Source organism: Montipora capricornis, chromosome 1 (assembly GCF_036669925.1).
Source record: "Montipora capricornis isolate CH-2021 chromosome 1, ASM3666992v2, whole genome shotgun sequence".
Taxonomy (NCBI): Eukaryota; Metazoa; Cnidaria; class Anthozoa; order Scleractinia; family Acroporidae; genus Montipora; species Montipora capricornis.
Window position 1 is genome coordinate 36,037,477 of NC_090883.1, and position 17,500 is coordinate 36,054,976.

General features: G+C 40.6%; 2 protein-coding genes across 2 annotated transcripts in view; one reads left to right on the forward strand and one right to left on the reverse strand.

Annotated features, from left to right (window-relative positions):
* Positions 1 to 2,183: 2,183 nt before the first annotated feature.
* Positions 2,184 to 3,565, reverse strand: LOC138014630 (uncharacterized). Its single transcript, XM_068861756.1, has 2 exons — positions 3,272 to 3,565; positions 2,184 to 3,122 (listed from the first exon to the last, which is right to left on the reverse strand). The coding sequence occupies exons 1-2, from the start codon at positions 3,563 to 3,565 to the stop codon at positions 2,184 to 2,186; spliced, it is 1,233 nt and encodes a 410-aa protein (XP_068717857.1).
* A 794-nt stretch (positions 3,566 to 4,359) lies between these two features.
* Positions 4,360 to 17,500, forward strand: part of LOC138040567 (chondroitin sulfate synthase 2-like) — a 14,169-nt gene continuing 1,028 nt past the window's right edge. The window contains exons 1-8 of the mRNA XM_068886266.1: positions 4,360 to 5,737; positions 8,433 to 8,658; positions 9,496 to 9,629; positions 11,218 to 11,423; positions 11,838 to 12,104; positions 13,215 to 13,410; positions 14,530 to 14,745; positions 17,462 to 17,500. The exon at positions 17,462 to 17,500 is cut by the window's right edge and continues 1,028 nt beyond it. Coding sequence (XP_068742367.1) covers positions 4,715 to 5,737; positions 8,433 to 8,658; positions 9,496 to 9,629; positions 11,218 to 11,423; positions 11,838 to 12,104; positions 13,215 to 13,410; positions 14,530 to 14,745; positions 17,462 to 17,500 — 2,307 coding nt within the window. The 5' untranslated portion in view covers positions 4,360 to 4,714. The remainder of the gene's footprint in view (positions 5,738 to 8,432; positions 8,659 to 9,495; positions 9,630 to 11,217; positions 11,424 to 11,837; positions 12,105 to 13,214; positions 13,411 to 14,529; positions 14,746 to 17,461) is intronic.

Sequence of the window (17,500 nt, forward strand, 5' to 3'; positions counted from 1 at the left end):
GAATTGAGTTCTATTATCATGCAAACGTATTCTTTGTTTCGGTGGAAAAACAAGGTTACTGATCGCGTGAGTGAAAACACTCTGTAGGTACACAAGTATAAAATGCACCCGTAAATGGAAATCCCACCCTCCAGGTCCCGGGAAAGGGTGGGGGAAAACACGGGAATGGAATCACTTTTGAACAAGAATTTGTCCCGCGGGGGTAGTGAAAGACAAATTACGTCGAGAACAAGAGGGACTGGTACTTGTACTTTTCAAGCACAAGGAAGATACGGATCTTTTGAAGAGCTGACTTCTGAAGACATACACCTGCTGGCAAAGCAAATATTGCCCTCTACTTGTGAAGTAGAAATGTGGGTGAAACACCATAGGAATGTGAAAAGACATTGTCAGGAAGGTGCTCATATTAAAAGCTTCCGCTTAGAGAAAAGAAAAACCAGTGGATAAATCGAGTCGTTGATCATCATTTTGGACCTTGAAAAACCATGGTATGTTTTTGGTGGACTCGACCCGAAAGAAAGACTGCCCAATAAAGTGGTTTCACTTTCAGTGCGTGGGGATTGCAACAGCACCAAGTGGAAAGTGGCTCCGTGCCACCTGCAGACATAGGTGTAATATCAAAGTTAGGTAGGGGAATTTGATTCCAATTTCTGCCCAGGAGGTGGGGAAATCGATGCTTTTCACCTTGATGCTCTTTCAATTCCCCACCCTTTCCCGGGACCGGGGGGGGGGGGGGAGGGGAAGGGGTGCATAAATAAGTCTTCAAAAAGTGCTCAGCGCAATCGGGATAGGCCAAATTGTGGGATGTTACTACACATTTTTAACGCAAAACGACATGAAGTAGTTTCGTAGTGATACTGAATAACGCGAACTCCTATTTTTAAATAAAGTCCTCGCAGCCGTCGTCGTCCTTGTTTCGTAAGCTCCCTAATGAATGACCTTTTACCACGGGAAACTGCTTTTAGTGCGTGTGACCTAAATTTCCCGTGATAAATTTCCATAGACACGTTAGAAAGATCAGACAAAGCGCCCATGACATTTAACATGGTAAGTTGGAAGGGTTTGATGTCCGAATTACAAGAGCCAATCACGATGCTGATGAAGTTGTGTTTAAATTTCCCGCGCCAATGAATTGCGGGAGATTTCTTTTTACCTCGGTAATCTTCGTAACGCGTGACCGCTGGTTAATACGGTATACTAAAACCCAAGTGTGAGGCACTGCGGGATAATTTGCAATGGGAATGGCATTTACCATGGTGTGTGTAACCGCACCTATTGTTTGAAGATGATATGATACGGATTTGCTAACTGTCTGTTTTTCAGCGGAAAAAAATACAGTATATTTATCTCTGTTTATTGCAAACGGGCAATTTTACAAGGATGAGGAGTATCCGCTCGTGCCATTTAAACTTCCTTTTATTGTAAAAGTTAAAAAAGTTTTACAAACTCGGAGCTAAAAGTTAAAACTTATGAAATATTTCGTCCGTTTTCAACCGGACTTCATCAGTCAATGATGTGAATGTTAAAAAGATGAATTTTAAAAAGGTTTTTTAACGCCTCTTGGGGGTTAGAATTGTGTCATAGATGGCTGCTAATTCGTAACCATTGTCTCTGTTTAACGCCGGTTTCGTAAGTTTATTTGAATAGCTTCTTTTATCCTGCGTTTGAAGGTGTTAACTTCGGTTGATAGTACTTTTGTCTTATTTGGGTTCACCGAGTGGCCCTCCAGGCGACAATGCTCGTGAATAGCTGATGAACTTCTTGATTGGTGTTCTTTTACCCTGATTTCCAGAGAGCGGGCCGTTTCGCCAACGTACTCCTTCTTACACTTCTCACAATGGATCTGGTACACAGTACCGCATTTCTTGAGATTGACAGTTGTGTCCTTGACACGTACCAATTGTGATCTTAGAGAATTGACGGGTTTATGAATAAGTGTAACCTCATGTGACTTAAAAGCTCTTTGCAGGCGTTCCGAGATTCCTTTGATGTATGGCGTTGATGCATAGATTTTCTTCTCGTTTTGAGGCTCTTCGGTATCCTCTGTTGTAGATTTTGGATGTGGTATTGTTAGCATCCATTCTGGATAGTTATTCATTTTTAGAGCTTGCTTGACGTGCTGTGTTTCTCTGGTTCTGTCATCGTTTTCCGTAACCAAGGTCTGAGCTCTCAACATCAGGGTGTTAACCACAGCTCTTTTTGTGTTGTAGATGATGGTTTGATTGGAAGTTTAGGTACTGGTCCGTGTGCGTAGGTTTGCGGTACACGGAGATCTTGGTAGAACCATCTTGGTTAATACTCACACAGGTATCAAGGAAAGGAATCCTGCCATCCTTTTCTTGTTCCGAAGTGAACTGGATATGTTGGTCAATGGAGTTTAGATGTTCTGAGAAGGAATCGACGGCGTTTTCGTGAATCTTGGCCATCGTGTCATCCACATATCGATACCACATAGTTGGAGGGGTGGGGGCGGTGTCCAGAGCTCTGCTCTCGAACTGTTCCATGTAGAGATTGGCCACTACAGGGGAAATTGGAGACCCCATGGCGGCTCCTTTCTTTTGTTTGTAGAATTCACCCTGGAATGTGAAGTATGTGCTCGAGAGGCACATCTCTAGTAGAACAGATAATTGGGCGATGTCTAACGGGCATCTATCCGGTAAGCTCTGGTCACTTTCCAGTTTGGCTCTGACAACTGGAATGGCTTCATTGATCGGAATGCTGGTAAACAGTGAGGAAACATCGTATGAAACGAGTTTCTGTCCAGGGGGTACTTCAAGTTCTGCAATCTTGTTGACAAAGTCTTCACTGTTGACGATGTGATGACTGTTGAGGCCAACAAGAGGTTTCATAATCTTAGCAAGGAACTTGGCAGTATCATACATCACGCTACCAATGCTCGAAACTATTGGCCGTAGCGGTACGTCTTTCTTGTGAATCTTGGGTAGCCCGTAGAACTTTGGGACATTCTCTGCTGTGGGGTACAGTTGATTGTAAAGATAATTAGGGATTCTCTTTTCTTTGCGCCACTCCTTCAAGGTTTGAATGAGTTTGTTTTTGATGGCTCTGGTTGGGTCAGATGTCAGTTTTTCATACGTATTGGTATCGTCTAGAAGAGCCTTCACCTTGTTGTGATAATCTTGTTTGTTTAGGATTACCGTAGTGCGCCCTTTGTCCGCTGGTAAGATTACAATTGAATCGTCTTTCGCCAGAGCCTTAATGGCTTCCCTTTCAGCTCTGCTGATGTTTGATCTTGGGGTTTGCTCTTGCTTACGATTTTAACTACTTCATTTCTCAGGCTCTCGGCTTGGCTTTTATCTTTTAGTTGATTACAGGCCAGTTCAGTGGCTGCCACGATCTCATCAACTGGGATCTTTGATGGAGTTACGCTAAAATTCAGACCTTTCATGAGAACCGAGCGTTCACTATCGGAAAGAGGGCGGTCAGAGAGATTCATAACCCACTTTGTCTGATCAATGTTGGTATCTCCAATGTTTGTCGTCGGTGATCGAGTTTCTTCTTTACTCAGTAGGCGGTCAAACTTTTGCCTCTGGCGGCTCTTTGCCATCTCAAAGTGCGACGAATGTGTTTTCTCGAAGAGAGTTAGAATTTGGTTGTTTATCTCTGTTGACACCTTGGATTGTAAACTTGATTTCAGTTCTTTTACGCTCTCCTCGTACTTTCTGATCGTTTCCTTTTATTGGTTTTAGTTGTATGCAGACGACTGCAAATCAAATCGAATTAGCTAAAAAACAAATTTCTATAGTTTCTAAAGAAACTGTGGTGCTGCGTCGGTGGGCGAGTGGAACAGGAAAATTTGGTTTTATCAAACGTGTTCGTGTTTTCGGGACTTTTAAATAATTACTCGGTTTACAACACGGTAATAGTATAGTATTTGGAACGACTAGAACAGACCACATAAAGTACTTGATCAAGGATCGAGGCTCGAAAGGGTTTTCGGCTGAGCGTGCTCGCGTGAGCCATACATGCAATACTTTAGCTGTTTGCTTGACATCGTGAATCAAAATGGGTGCCCTGAGATAAGAATGTTTACTATAGATTTCGCACAGTTTTTTATATAGATTGAATATAAACCGTACATTTCCCATTCACGAAAACTACGAAAATTTTGCACAAGACGTTTATGGTCAAAAAAATTGATTTTTTTGTAAAACTGGCCTGAGAATTTTTTATTTTATTTTCAATAGGTTAGAGATTATTTCTAACATTATCAGGTAACGCTGTATGACAAGATTTCACCGTCCCATTTTTTCAAAAAACAGAAATGCCTTAGTTGTTGCCATGGTAACGGTATTTTTGGCGCTGGAATGTGAGCTTGTTTGAGTCCAGTCTTTCTCCTGTGACGCAAAATGGGTGAGCACCGACGAACTCTCCGCCTGTTATCGCTCGTGCTCTGACGTCAATACATCTGTGTGGGTGTCTATTGAAAATGTTGAACTTGCCTGTTTTAGATTTATGCAAACAACCGTGGTACCAGAGGGCACTTCGCCACCTGAATCAACAAACAACGCCAAATGAGCAACAGATTGACTCATGAAATATTCAACACGATGGAACACCAATGACGAGTCGAGTATCTATTCACAGCCGCGATTGATAACAATCGAATGTTTACTGAATGTAGTTAAAATGAACTAGGACGCTGAAGGATGAAAATAAGGTCGTCGATTCTTCTTGGCCACTCCAACAAAGCCACATGCTGTCCACTTTCCATCGGAAGACCCATTCGTTCGAAGAGTTTAATGCCGTGCTTACAGATCGTTCGAAAGGCAACGTGGCTCAAGCCGAGATAAGCTTTTCAAGCTCCACTAGTTTGAAAAGAAAAATGAAATCAGTCCGTGGGTTGAGATTTCGGCCGATAATTCCTGCCATCATCGGAGTGAGCCTTGGTTTTGCCTTGTCGATGTTCTACATTCCTGTTGTTGAACAACAGTGCTTGTATGACTTAGAGGAATCACAAGTTTTAATTTTGGGTCATCAACAAGCTGGTTTGTACGCCGGCCCAAGGGAAGAGAGAAGTGAAGAGGTCAATTCTCAACCCGTCCTTCACAACACAGTGGCGCCGAAAGTTTCACATTTTAGTTACGGTTTAAGACCATTTTACGTTGCCAGCGAACTCGGCCATAGAGACAAATTACTCGTTGGTATTTTAACATCGGAGGAGAACATTGACTCTTTGGTGTTGGCTATAAACAACACATGGGCACCGCTTTTGCCGAAAATTATTTTCTTTACTCCTTTCTCGAGGGACGTGGAGTTTTATGAGAAGTATAACAAAGTACTTGGTCTTCCAATCGTTCAGTTGGCCGATGTAGAAGATGAGGACATTTCCAAGACAAAATTGTCGTTTAGGATGCTGAAATATATTCACGAACATTACATAAATAATTTCGAATGGTTCATGAGGGTCGAGGATGCCATTTATCTGAAACCAGACAAGTTGTTAGAGTTTCTGAACAGTGCAAACAGCTCAAAGGATATGTACGTTGGGAGACCCGGCTCTTTTGAAGCCAACGGAGCCCAGTTCGGCGAAGATTTATACACCCACGAGAGGTACTGCCAGGGTGGTACGGGGTTGGTTTTGTCCAGAAGCGCACTTGCAAAGCTTGTTCCTTACCTCGACAATTGTCTCGAAGACGCTGTGACAGAACGAGAAGACGTTGAATTGGGAAGATGTTTATACAAAAACGTTGGATTACAGTGCACTTGGAGTTACGAGGTAAGCTCATGATTTGGAAAAATCGATTGAAACTTGAATAAATTGGGTAAGCTTATATGTAGTTTCCTATGATCGTGCGAACGATTGTTGGATAGTTGGTAGCTAATATCCCAGACGTTTAATTGTTTATTTTTAGCTATTTAACTGTGATGATATTTTGAGGCACTAACTTTGAATAGCATTTGAGTAAAGGGGTTGTAACTTTTAAAATTCTTTCCTTGATATGTTTGCAGTTTATATATCATGCGGTACATTGATAAAAATTAAATGCATGACCAAAAAAAATATAAGCTTACGACTCCGGTAACCATTTCGCTTGGGTTTATAAAATGACTCTCGAGGGAAAAGTTTCCTCTTGGGAAGTGATTATCACGTTGTAAACAATGGGAACAAAATTTCAGAGAAGATGGAAAGTGCGTGTAGATTGTTTTTTTTCCTGTTTCGTTGTTGTGTATTATGTAGTATTTTCAACTTAGTCTTTAGTTAAAGCAATAAGAATAGCGCATCAATATGATGTAACCTGCAAAAATTTAACTTAATTTTTGAAAATAAACTTGAACTTGAAAGTTTTAACGGAAACAATGTTCTATTTCCGCTTGATTTTTTTTCTCGGTTTTTTTTCCTGTTGAGAAGTAAATTTGCATTTTAGTGTATGAACTTAACTGCTGCGTTGTTGTGTATTATGTAGTTTTTCAGCTCAGTCTTTAGTTAAAGCAATAAGAATAGCTCATCAATATGATGTACCCTGCAAAAATTTAACTTAATTTTTGAAAATAAACTTGAACTTGAAAGTTTTAACGGAAACAATGCTCTATTTCCACTTGATTTTTTTTTTCTTGGTTTTTTCCCTGTTGAGAGGTAAATTTGCATTTTAGTATATGTACTTAACTGCTGGTGTAAATAAGCTTATTTCACGCACCAAATAAACAATACTACTTTATCTTTCAAGAAAGAATAATTTGCTTTCAAAAGATCACCAGGTGCCTCTAAGAAAAAAAAGGGTTTGATTGAGTTATTTCCAAGGCTGGTTAAAGCGGGAAAATGGGTGCATGGAAAATTGGCAAACAGAGTTATTTAACTCATTACTGATTATGCAAACATAGAGCTCAGCTAGTGAGTTTCCCTTAGGGACTATTTAGAACTTCCTATTGGAAAAAAAACCTACACAATTGTTGATCATTTGTCAGAATCTCTCAACTCTTCAAAACCCTTTTTATAACTTCTTGAAGGTAAAGCCTCTTTGTGGAGGGGACATTTTGACTGGTTGACCCATTGACTCCTCAGGCATCTTAGGACGCCCTCGGTTGACGAGGAAAATCAAGAGTAAAATCTGTTAAAGCGCATATGAAACAGAAATTTTCATCAGCTTGTTCAAAAGGGCTTTCAAAATGATGAAGACAGGCGTTTATTTTATTGTGATAGCACTCTTGGTTGCGGAGTTATTCAGAAAAGATTTTGATTTATGCAAATTAGAGGACTTGTGACGTCACATAGTGGACGCAAAATTCGATTGCCCCCTTTAATTTAACCTGTTAGCCCCTCAGGCTTGCCATAGGATGCCCCCGGTTGATGAGTAAAATCTTTTGAGTCTCACCCCCAGGGGTCAATGGGATAATGGAGGGGACATCCAACCCTCAGGCAGCCTAGGAGATGCAGGGATAGCACAGCGGCGAGAGCACTCGCCTCCCACCAATGTGGCCTGGGTTCAATTCTGAGACTCTGCGTCATATGTGGGTTGAGTTTGATGGTTCTCCACTCTGCACTGAGAGGTTTTCTCTGGGTAGTCTGGTTTCCCCTCCCCTTAAAACCAACATTTGACTTGATTTGCATTAACTGTTAATTTCAGTCTTCAATGTCCGCAATTAGTGCTCCAGTGCTAGAACGACTAGACAATTAACCCATTCACACCTCAAAGGCCCTAGGACGTCCCCATTAATGAGTAAGATCATCTGGTGTTAGATAGAGTAAAATCTGTCAAGTGTTATTCCCAGGAGTCAATGGGTTAAAGCTGTCAAGGATCCTTTATCAAGAAAGATTAGGTGAAAGCAGGATACGGCAGAATGCTAGTAATTTAACTGGCTTAGATTTATCACAAATTGAAATTTGACTAAACCAATGTAGAGAATTTTTAAGTCTACACTGTATGAAATGATCCAATGGGTTATTCAGTGAGCTGATGTAGGTTTTCCTTACCAGTATAATATTACTGAGTAAGAAACTTAAGGATCCTTAAACAAATGTATTCAGTCCAGTTGATGCCATGAATTCTATTGCATCCCTTTCTTGCAAATTATACAATACAATACATACTTAATTGGCCGCTCACCATAGGGGTTTTTCAGGGCCATTGAAACACAATCAACGAAATGACGGAGCAGAACAACAACTACTGTCCCAGTCAACTCTCTCTTAACGGACACCTGTTGCTGGTCCCGGCCGTTTCTTAGTCATTAATTTTACTATAACCAAACTCTCTATAAGACGGACACCTCCATAAGACGGACATCGGACATCGGGGGAGTTGAATCAGGGACTACCAGGAACAAATGTGGCCAGAATGTGTCTTAAACCTGCGATCCCCGGATTGCCCTAACCACTGGGCCACACTTTATTTAATTAATTTATTGTTTATTATGTTGGAGACAATCATTAAAAATACTGATTTGCATCTTATATGGTATTATTTTTTTCCCAGGCATCAGAACTATTTTATCATTTCTCAAAAGATGATGAAGCTAGTATAATGAGTTTGATCAAGGAGAGAAAGTTGCTGCATGCCATTACACTGCATCCCATTAATGATCCAGTCACCATGTACAAGATTCACCGCTATCTTACTGAGCTTGAGTTGAACAAAACATTTGTGGAAACAAGAACTCTTCAGAATGCCATTAAGGATATGTTACCATATTTACCAGATGGTAAGGGTTATAATAATATTACGTTATTTTATCGGCTATAAGCTGAGCGCTTTTTACAGAAGTTTCATCTGAGTTGTATTAAAATCCAAGGGAAAGAGGGGTACAGTACACGGCACATAGCCCAGAGCTTAACCACAACTGAAAAAATTGTCCTCTTTAAAAGAAAGATAAGTGTGTAAGTGTTAATTTTGCATACAAGCCAAGTGAAACACAAAGAAACAAAGGATGATGTGGTTTTGTAATGTGGGAGATCATCTTATGGCTCATTTTCATTACTGTCAGTATCAAATTCTTCTTCTTCTTCTGCTCCTTTGGCCACTGTGCACCCACATTGTAAAAAACTATTTTTATCCTCAGTTTTTCCTAATTTTGTCTTATATACCTGTATAATCTCTATAATTAGTTAAAATATCAATGTGTGCAATAAAGATTCCTTCCTTCCTTCCTTCCTCTTCTTCTTCTTCTTCTTCTGCATTGAACCTGGTATTCAAGTGGATTTTTGGCAAACATTGGGTGGATTTTGTGCAGCATTTATTGCATAATACCGTTGCCTGTGCAGTTTCGTCATTAATTTTGAGAAAGATGTATCTGTAGCTTGTTCTTGAAACTTTTTATCACTTTCTATGGTGTACAGTTGTGTATACTAAAGTCGATTGGGTAGGTTTGCTTCATATGTTACCAATAACTGTGTTGAACAAAATCTTCAGCTCTCTATTCAGAAATTTGGCTACTGTTTGTGATCATGCAGTGCTTCTTTGGTTGAATGCCATTTTTAACATTTTTGTCTGAAATCTTTATTTTGAAGTTTTCAGGTTGTATTTTCTTGTCACTGTTTAGGGGTTCCAGAAAAAAGACCATCGTGGCCAATTGGTTTTCGTCAACCATTCAAACCAACATCTCGGTTTGAGGTGCTACAGTGGGAATATTTCACTGATACGTCCAGTTATGGATTCACAGAAGTCAACCCAAAGGTATATTTTGGGTCCATTCAAACCGTTACGTAGCTTTGGCGTTATAATTTCCCCAAAGTTCAGATTCTGCACTGCATCCTGGTGCTTCTGGGGGTCCCTCACATTTTTTAATCGTCGTGTACTTTATCATCCCAGTGTGACAAGAGTGTCATGGATGGCATTGAGGACCATCCATGCTTGGTTATGGGGTTGCCACTGGGTGTTTAACCCTTTAACTCCTGTAAAGGCCAATGAGACTTAGACTGTCTAATGCCAGACGATTTTACTCGTCAATGGGGAACCCCACAGGAGTGAAAGGGTAAAAGCCTGGACACTATCTAGTGCCGTAAAAACCTTCTGAAAAGAAAAATCCTGTCGAACCCCCCCCCCCCCCCCCCTGTCTTTTTTACAACCCCTGTCATGTCGATCGAGGGCTGAACATGGTCAGCCCTCTCCTTGGGTTACTTCCGAGATACGACCAGAAATACCCCTAATTAGACGCACCCAGATTTCAATAGGCATCATGAAGTGTGCTCTTTTCCCCAAGTTCATAATGACTCGTGTCAAGGCTGCTGCCTAAGAAAATTTTAAAGGGGCCCTCAGAGCTAAACGCTGAGAACTTAGGAGCCCAACATATGAAGTGAAAGGTGCTGCTGTGAAAAATTAAGGCCCCCAGAGCTATTCTTTGGGAGCCCCAGGCTACCGGGCTCCTTTTAGGCAACAGCCTTGACTCGTGTCTCGGAATACAGACAGTTAATGTCACAAAGTGTCCCCCAAATTCTGCTTCTCAAGTAAGCATAAACAGCTACATTTTTCCTAAGATTAAAATATAACCCTTAGCTAACCTTTGAATGAACTGAATGAATGAACTTTATTTAAGCATCTAGTCTGTTAGCGCTGGGGCAGTAATTGGGGACATTAATTGAAATCAAGTTTTGGATTTCATGGTTCACTATTACTCACGTTCCAAACTGAGCAATTGGATCTCAGAGGGTTGGATCTAGGGAAAAGTGACGTCATTTACTCACTAGCTTAAAATTTCAGCGTGTAAACTAAGCTTATTATATATGTAAAACACGGAGTTTAAAAGTCTGAAAGCCCAAATCTCCCATGCTGCATATTAATTCAGCCGCGTACACACGCATTGCATTCTTAAACTATTGAGTCTTTGACGTCATTTTCTTCTCGATCCAGAACTCTCAAGATTTTAAAGTTAGTAATGGCGGACCATTAAATAGGAAAATTCCAGTTAAAATGAACAGGTGTCTTTTTGAAATCAAAGCTGAAAACTTCGATCAGTTACTGTTTAGTTAACATAGTTTTAAAATCCAAAGAAAAATAAAAATAGTTTTTCTGGTCATAGTAGCACTTTAACCCTTGAAATTCAGAGGGCCCCTCCCCCCTTCCCCCCTTCCCCCCTTCCTCTCCCCCCCTTCCCCCCTTCCCCCAACTGATGAATAAAATCGTCTGACAGAGTTAAATCCATTAAAGGGTCACTTCATTTTGGGCATAAATGTTAGTTCCTGCAGGGAAATCTTTGCAAAATTTTAATGAGGGCTGTCTAAAGAAATCTAAAATTGTGATGGCATATTATCCATTACATTTTTAGGTCCCTTTGCAAGGCGACTACAAAAAGGATGTTGAGGACGTCAAGGAAACAGCTATAAAAATGCTGTCACGCGAATACAGTAGCACAGAGAGATCTTTTCGAATGGTTAACGGCTACAGGCGAGTTGACCCCAGAAGAGGAGCAGAGTACATCTTGGATATTGGAATTAAAATGGGTTCCAGTAAGGAGCAAACAGAGATTCTTAGGTATTAATACTTGTTCGGTTGGTGTAATCCAAGGAAGTTGCCCATTCGTTTTCATAAGAAAATTTGAATAAGGCATTGATCTTTTTTCTACAGTGTCCTGATGGTCAGATAACTGTGTGTGTATATACACTCTTTTTTTGATAAGAACATTTTTTGTAAGAACGTTCAGGCTGAGATGAACTTAAATTTTAAGAACATACTAAGAGGCATCTGAGAGTCAGTTAAGACCGTGTTAACCCTAACCCTAAATTTTCATCACTCAAGTCAGTGCTTAGACCTAATCATTGAAATGAGTGCTTTGACTTAATCATTAAAATGAGATTTTAGACACAATAATAGGTGGGACGGAATGACCGGTTACCGTTTTATTGACGCTAGTTTTTGCTACAAAATGAATCTTTCGGTTTTCTTCAGACGTGTCCATCTGCTGCGACCATACACGAAAGTAGAAAGCATCCAGATGCCCACGGCAATCGAGCAACGAGGAATCCATCTTGTGTTGCCAGTGAAGAAGAACGAAATCAAACTTATGGCGGAATTTCTTCAGATGTACCAGAAAGTTTGCCTACAGACAGGGGAAAACGTTGTGTTGCTGACAGTGTTTATCAATGTAAAGGACCACGAAACTGCTGACGAGGGAAATGCTGATAAATTTTCTGATGGCAAAGCTCTTATTACACGGTAAGCTGGGGTTAATTGGCTTAATTTAACTCTTTCATTCCCACGATCGGAACGTTAATTCTCCCAACTAGTGCCATAGAGTTATTTGTTGGGTAGTCGTGAGAATTTATTATATCGAGATCGCAACTCTTAAGCTGATAATCATCTTCATCCTCAATACCTGTCTGATTGACATGTCATTCGTGAATGGTTTGAAACCAGGAGTCGTATCATAATTAAGTGAAGTACGATCGTCCGGCTGAGTTTCGTCCTGAGAAAGGCTGTTTAAGATGACATTGACAGACTTTTCGACAACCTGAGCGGAAGTCATCTTCAGAGTCTTCAGTGATTTGTGTAACGTCAGTAGATACTATAAAAACATCACCAACGGACAAACAACACACTGATTTACTCTCTGAAACTACTGCCTGACGTATTCTACGATACACGTACAGATCTTGGACCTATTGACGGATCGAAATGCACAATCACTGTTTTATAGTCTTCCCAGCTAATTACATCTAGGCTCAACTGACAGTCGACCAATAATATTACGAATAAGTTGACCAATGACATCTACGACCAGAATTGTTATAGTATCCACTGACGTTGCACAAATCACTTGACTCTGAAGATGACTTCCGCTCAGGTTGTCGAAACGTCAGTCAATGTCATCTCAAACAGTCCTTCTCAGGACTACACTCACCCGGACGATCGTACTTTACTTAATAGCACTCTTTTCAATTGACGTCACGATCTAACGCCCAAAGCATTGTGGGATTAACTTGTGGACAAAGACAAAGACATTTTTGCGATGTTTGTCCGCATTTCAATCCCATAATGGTTTGCAATCTATTTTTATCAACTGTAGAAAATGCTATAATGACATTTCATTGAAATTGTGAAGAGACTTTACGTACCGTTCATTCCAGGGAGTGAAAGGGTTATTTAGTCTCGAAAAAGGCAAAACTGATTTAAAAAAAAACCATGAAATTTATTTTAGAGGTTTGGAATTTAACATAATTGCAGGGAAACTCATCCTAATTGTGTTAAGGGACAGGATGTGACGTAGACACTACCGTGCCTTGCTTCTTAAAGTCTGCTTTTTTTTTTTCGCTTTGCGAATTCCAGGTACAAACAGAAGTACACGTGGGCTCAGTTACCATGGATACAGATTGGCGTCAAACAGAGTTCGCTGACACTATTGATGGATATCGTGACAATGAAGCTGCCACCAAACGCTTTGATCTTTCTCACTGCGCTTGGTGTGGAATTTAATGTCAATTTTCTCAATCGATGTCGCGTGAACGCTCTCAGTGGCGAACAGGCAAGTAAAGCCCGAATTTTCGTTTTTCTGAGATTCAGCAGTTGCTGAAACTACTTCTGAGATGCGTTGTATTTGGTTGCCGTAATAAAATTAGACAAAAGAACGAATAGTCCCTGCGTTCTTGTTGGAATCTTAATTTCTGTTTCATTCATGGACACGACTCGTTTTTCCTCGCTTTATTCCCTAGTGGCCTTTACTAGAAATTAAAAAAAAAACCGCTGCAAATACGTCATACGCATGCGCTTGGAAGTGTTACTAAGAAAACGAAACTTGGAAGCGGTCCCTTATTCTTAAAGTAAAGTAAAAGTAAAGTGGTGCATTTATATAGCGCCCTTATCACTAACGTCTCAAGGGCTCTTTACAATGATCAATTTACCCCCAGCGGACTGGAAGCATTTACAGGCGCAAATTGCAGCCGCTTCTAAGCAGTCCATGCATGCTGGTACTCATTTCACCGACCTCGGAAGGATGGAAAGCTGAGTGAACTTTAGCGGGAAAGAAGGTCGCCAAATATTCCAGTCTCGGCAGAACCGGGAATGGAACCCGGGACCTTAGGGTTGGAAGGCAGAGATCTTACCACTGCGCGAACCCCTCCGCCATCCACTGCGCCAACTGCGCTACTGCGCCAACCCCTCCGCCATCCTCCATTCTTACCGGACTAAAAATTCATGCTGAAGAGCCGCTGAAGCTACTGTCAGGACAAAATATTCGTGAAGAGAAAAAGACAAAGACAAAGCAATTTTCTGGGACAAAAATACTCGTTGGAGGACCGATCTAAGAATTACACTCATGCGTATGCATGTAGCTATCTATCTCAACCGTATTTCTGAGGCAGAAATGGGGCTCGTAAACACGAGACGTTTTTGAACCACGAGCGGCAATCGGAAGTAACCTGTTTTCTTTTTTTAACTTGTCTTGATGTAAAATGTAAAATGAAAATGCTTTGTTTATGGCGGAAGTGCACTTAGCCATCAAGCTAGTTGATGTTCATTTCCGGTAACTGGCCGTGGCTCTGTCTCACGCGTAAGCTCCAGTGACGAGTAGAATAAACTTCATGCTTCAACGGGATCAGTCTCTTTCGTAATGAATGCGTTGTTTTATTTCTGTTCTGTACATTAGGTCTTCTTTCCCGTTCCATACGCCTACTACGATCTCAACATCGTTTACAGTCAAACCAAGGTCCCGGATGTTATCCCTATTCATAGAGACACAGGACACTGGGCTCAAGGTCCAAGGAACATGGCTTGCTTTGATAACAAGGACTATAAAAACATCCGAGTCAACAGCGACGACTTTTTGAAGGAAAACCATCCACAAGAACGGGAACTGATGAAGGTACATGGACATAATTGTTTCTCACTTGAGTGTGAACACAATTTCTTTTGATAATTTTTACAGTAGTTAGCGTTATTTACAAGGCACAAGTACTTTGTAATTGTTTGAAATGTAATCCATGACATGGCAATTATTATACGCACCGATATTAATTTTCACGAGTTGCGTTAGCGTAGTATTTTTCCAAGCCCCCATGACGCGATTGTTTTTGTCAAGAAGATGAACAAGAGATTTGCTTTTTTATGGTAAAAAAAATCACTTCGTAAAACCGTTCTGCAGCAACACTGATGAAAGGGTAACGCATCAATATTCGGTAGACACCATGTACTTGACGTTTACTTTTTCTCGTCAAAAACCATTATTTGATTTGATTTGTGGAGCACTTGGTCTCAGCCGAATAAGTTTAAAGGGCCTGTGTCAAAGCAGTGCAGTTCGCCCCAAATCGCTATGCAACTTAGCTCTTCTCCACGTGACAGGAAGACTTAGCTTTTTCTGACTAACGCCAGATGATTTTACTTGTCAGTTTGGACCGCTTTAGGTGTGAATGGGTGAACTTTAACTCGGAAGTAAATTTTAAACAAGACAAATCAAAGCTTTGTAACGGAAAAATGCGGTCTGTCAAGCAGAATTTAAGTTAAAAACAACAGATACCAACTTTGAAAAACTGGTGGGCTGAGGTAAAGGTGGGTAAAGTCTGCATACGAGCCAAGTGGCCCATCAGGCCGGAGCTTATCCCGGTTTCCATGGCATGAAGCGACTATGAGTATTTCTACTCCCCCCTGGATGGGATGCCAGTCCATAGCAGGGTTACCCCCAGCATTAAATTCGCCAGTATCCATTAAAACACCTGGGTGGAGAGAGGCACCGTGAGAGTAAAGTGTCTTGCCCAAGAACACAACACAATGTCCCCAGCCAGGACCCGAACCCGAACCCGAACCCGAACCCGAACCCGAACCCGGACCACTCGATCCGGACCACTCGATCCGGAGTCGAGCACACTAACCATTAGGCCACCGCTCCTCCCACTGTTGGGCTGCGCAGTTTTCAAAAAAATCAAAATCCGTTTTAATCTTCTTCAACTTTGCCCATCCCTGCCTCCTTTTGCGTTTGCTGTTTTATTCAAACCTTCCCTCAATGTTTTAACTGGTAGGTATTTTTACTTTCCCTTGATTGGGTTGTCAGTTCCCAGTCGCTGAATTTGATAAATTTTGTGTAAAAAATCAAGTCGTCTTTTTATTTGGATTTAAAAACTATGTTAACTAAACACTAAGTGGCCCAAGTTTTAAGCTTTCGTTTAAAAAAGACGCCTCTATATTTTAACTGGAATTTTCCCATTTGATGGTCCGTCATTAATAAATTTAAATCTTGAGAGCTGGATCGAGGAGAAAATGACGTCAAAGACTCGCAAGTTTAGCATGCAATGCCTATATATGCTACCGAATTTACATCAGAAATTGTGTTTTGTACATATAATAAGCTGCATTTTAATCAGGGAAGAGTTACGTTTTTGCAAACGTTGGCCGTGTATTAGGCTTAGCTACATAATTCCCGAAAAATTGTCTAAAATTCTTTCCGGAATTTCCCAAACAAAAGCTCTAAAATTCTTTTAGAAATGTCTAAAATTCTCCAAAAACTCTCTAAAATTCCCGAAAATTCTTATAAATTTCGTTTCTTATAGTGCAAAGTCTGCCATATTTGCTATCAAGCAAAGATCCCAATTGCGAAAGTACGGTGAGAAAACGCTGCTTAGATCAGATGCATTGTAGGACCCCTTTTGGTGAATAACCGCTGATAAGGAACGGACATAAATGGACTGACCCCTCTCCTTGGTAGGTTGGAATACGGCAAAACAAGTTTTATCAGCGTTTTTGCCTGTGAAAAGTTTCCAACATGTCAGGTGAAGGTTCAAATTGCTCTGAAGTTCTCGAAATTATCGAGCGTTTCTAAAATTCTTTTTAATGTCTAAAATTCCCAAAAACATACCGGAATTTTGTAGCTAAGCCTACCGTGTAGCACTTTTATATCAACAGACTTAATTATTAGAGTGTAATGCGAAGTGCTAGTTTTCTACCCATATAGACCATGTGGGCGTTAGCCCTACTTATGGAATTCAATTCCTACCCTGGTCAGAGTTTTTCTGTCCTTTTTTGGGACATTTCCATTAATAGGGCTAACGCTCACATGGGCTATGTGGGTAGAAAACTAGCACTTCGCATTACACTTTACAGTGTGGGCACTCGAACCGTGAACACTTGACATTTTTGTGTACATTGTTTTTTTTGACGACAAAGAAAAAAAGCTCTTCTTATGATGTATAGTGTTTCATGTATAGCATTTTGCAAGTGTAAAAACATTAAATACTCTTGTCAAAAGGACAAGCTCACATTCTATAGTCACTAAAAAAATGTACAAAAAAGTATCAAGTGTTCATGGTTCGAGTGTCCTCACTGTAATAGTTAAGTCTGCATTTTAATCAAGTGATTAACTGACGTCACTTTTCCTTGGGGTCCAATCAGGTCAGTTTTGAACGTGAGTAGTGGCGGACCATGAACTCCAAAACTTAAGTAAACAGCCTTTGGATACAAACAAAGCAAACACACTTTCAAAATATGAAGGGGAAAAAGGAAGTTAATTTTTTTTTTCAAATCATAGGAGCTCTTTAAGGTGAAGAGAATTTTCGTTTTTGTGACTGACATTTTTCCTCTTCTCTTGGCAGGTATTCGCTTCGAGTACTTTGCACGTTTTCCAAGCAGTC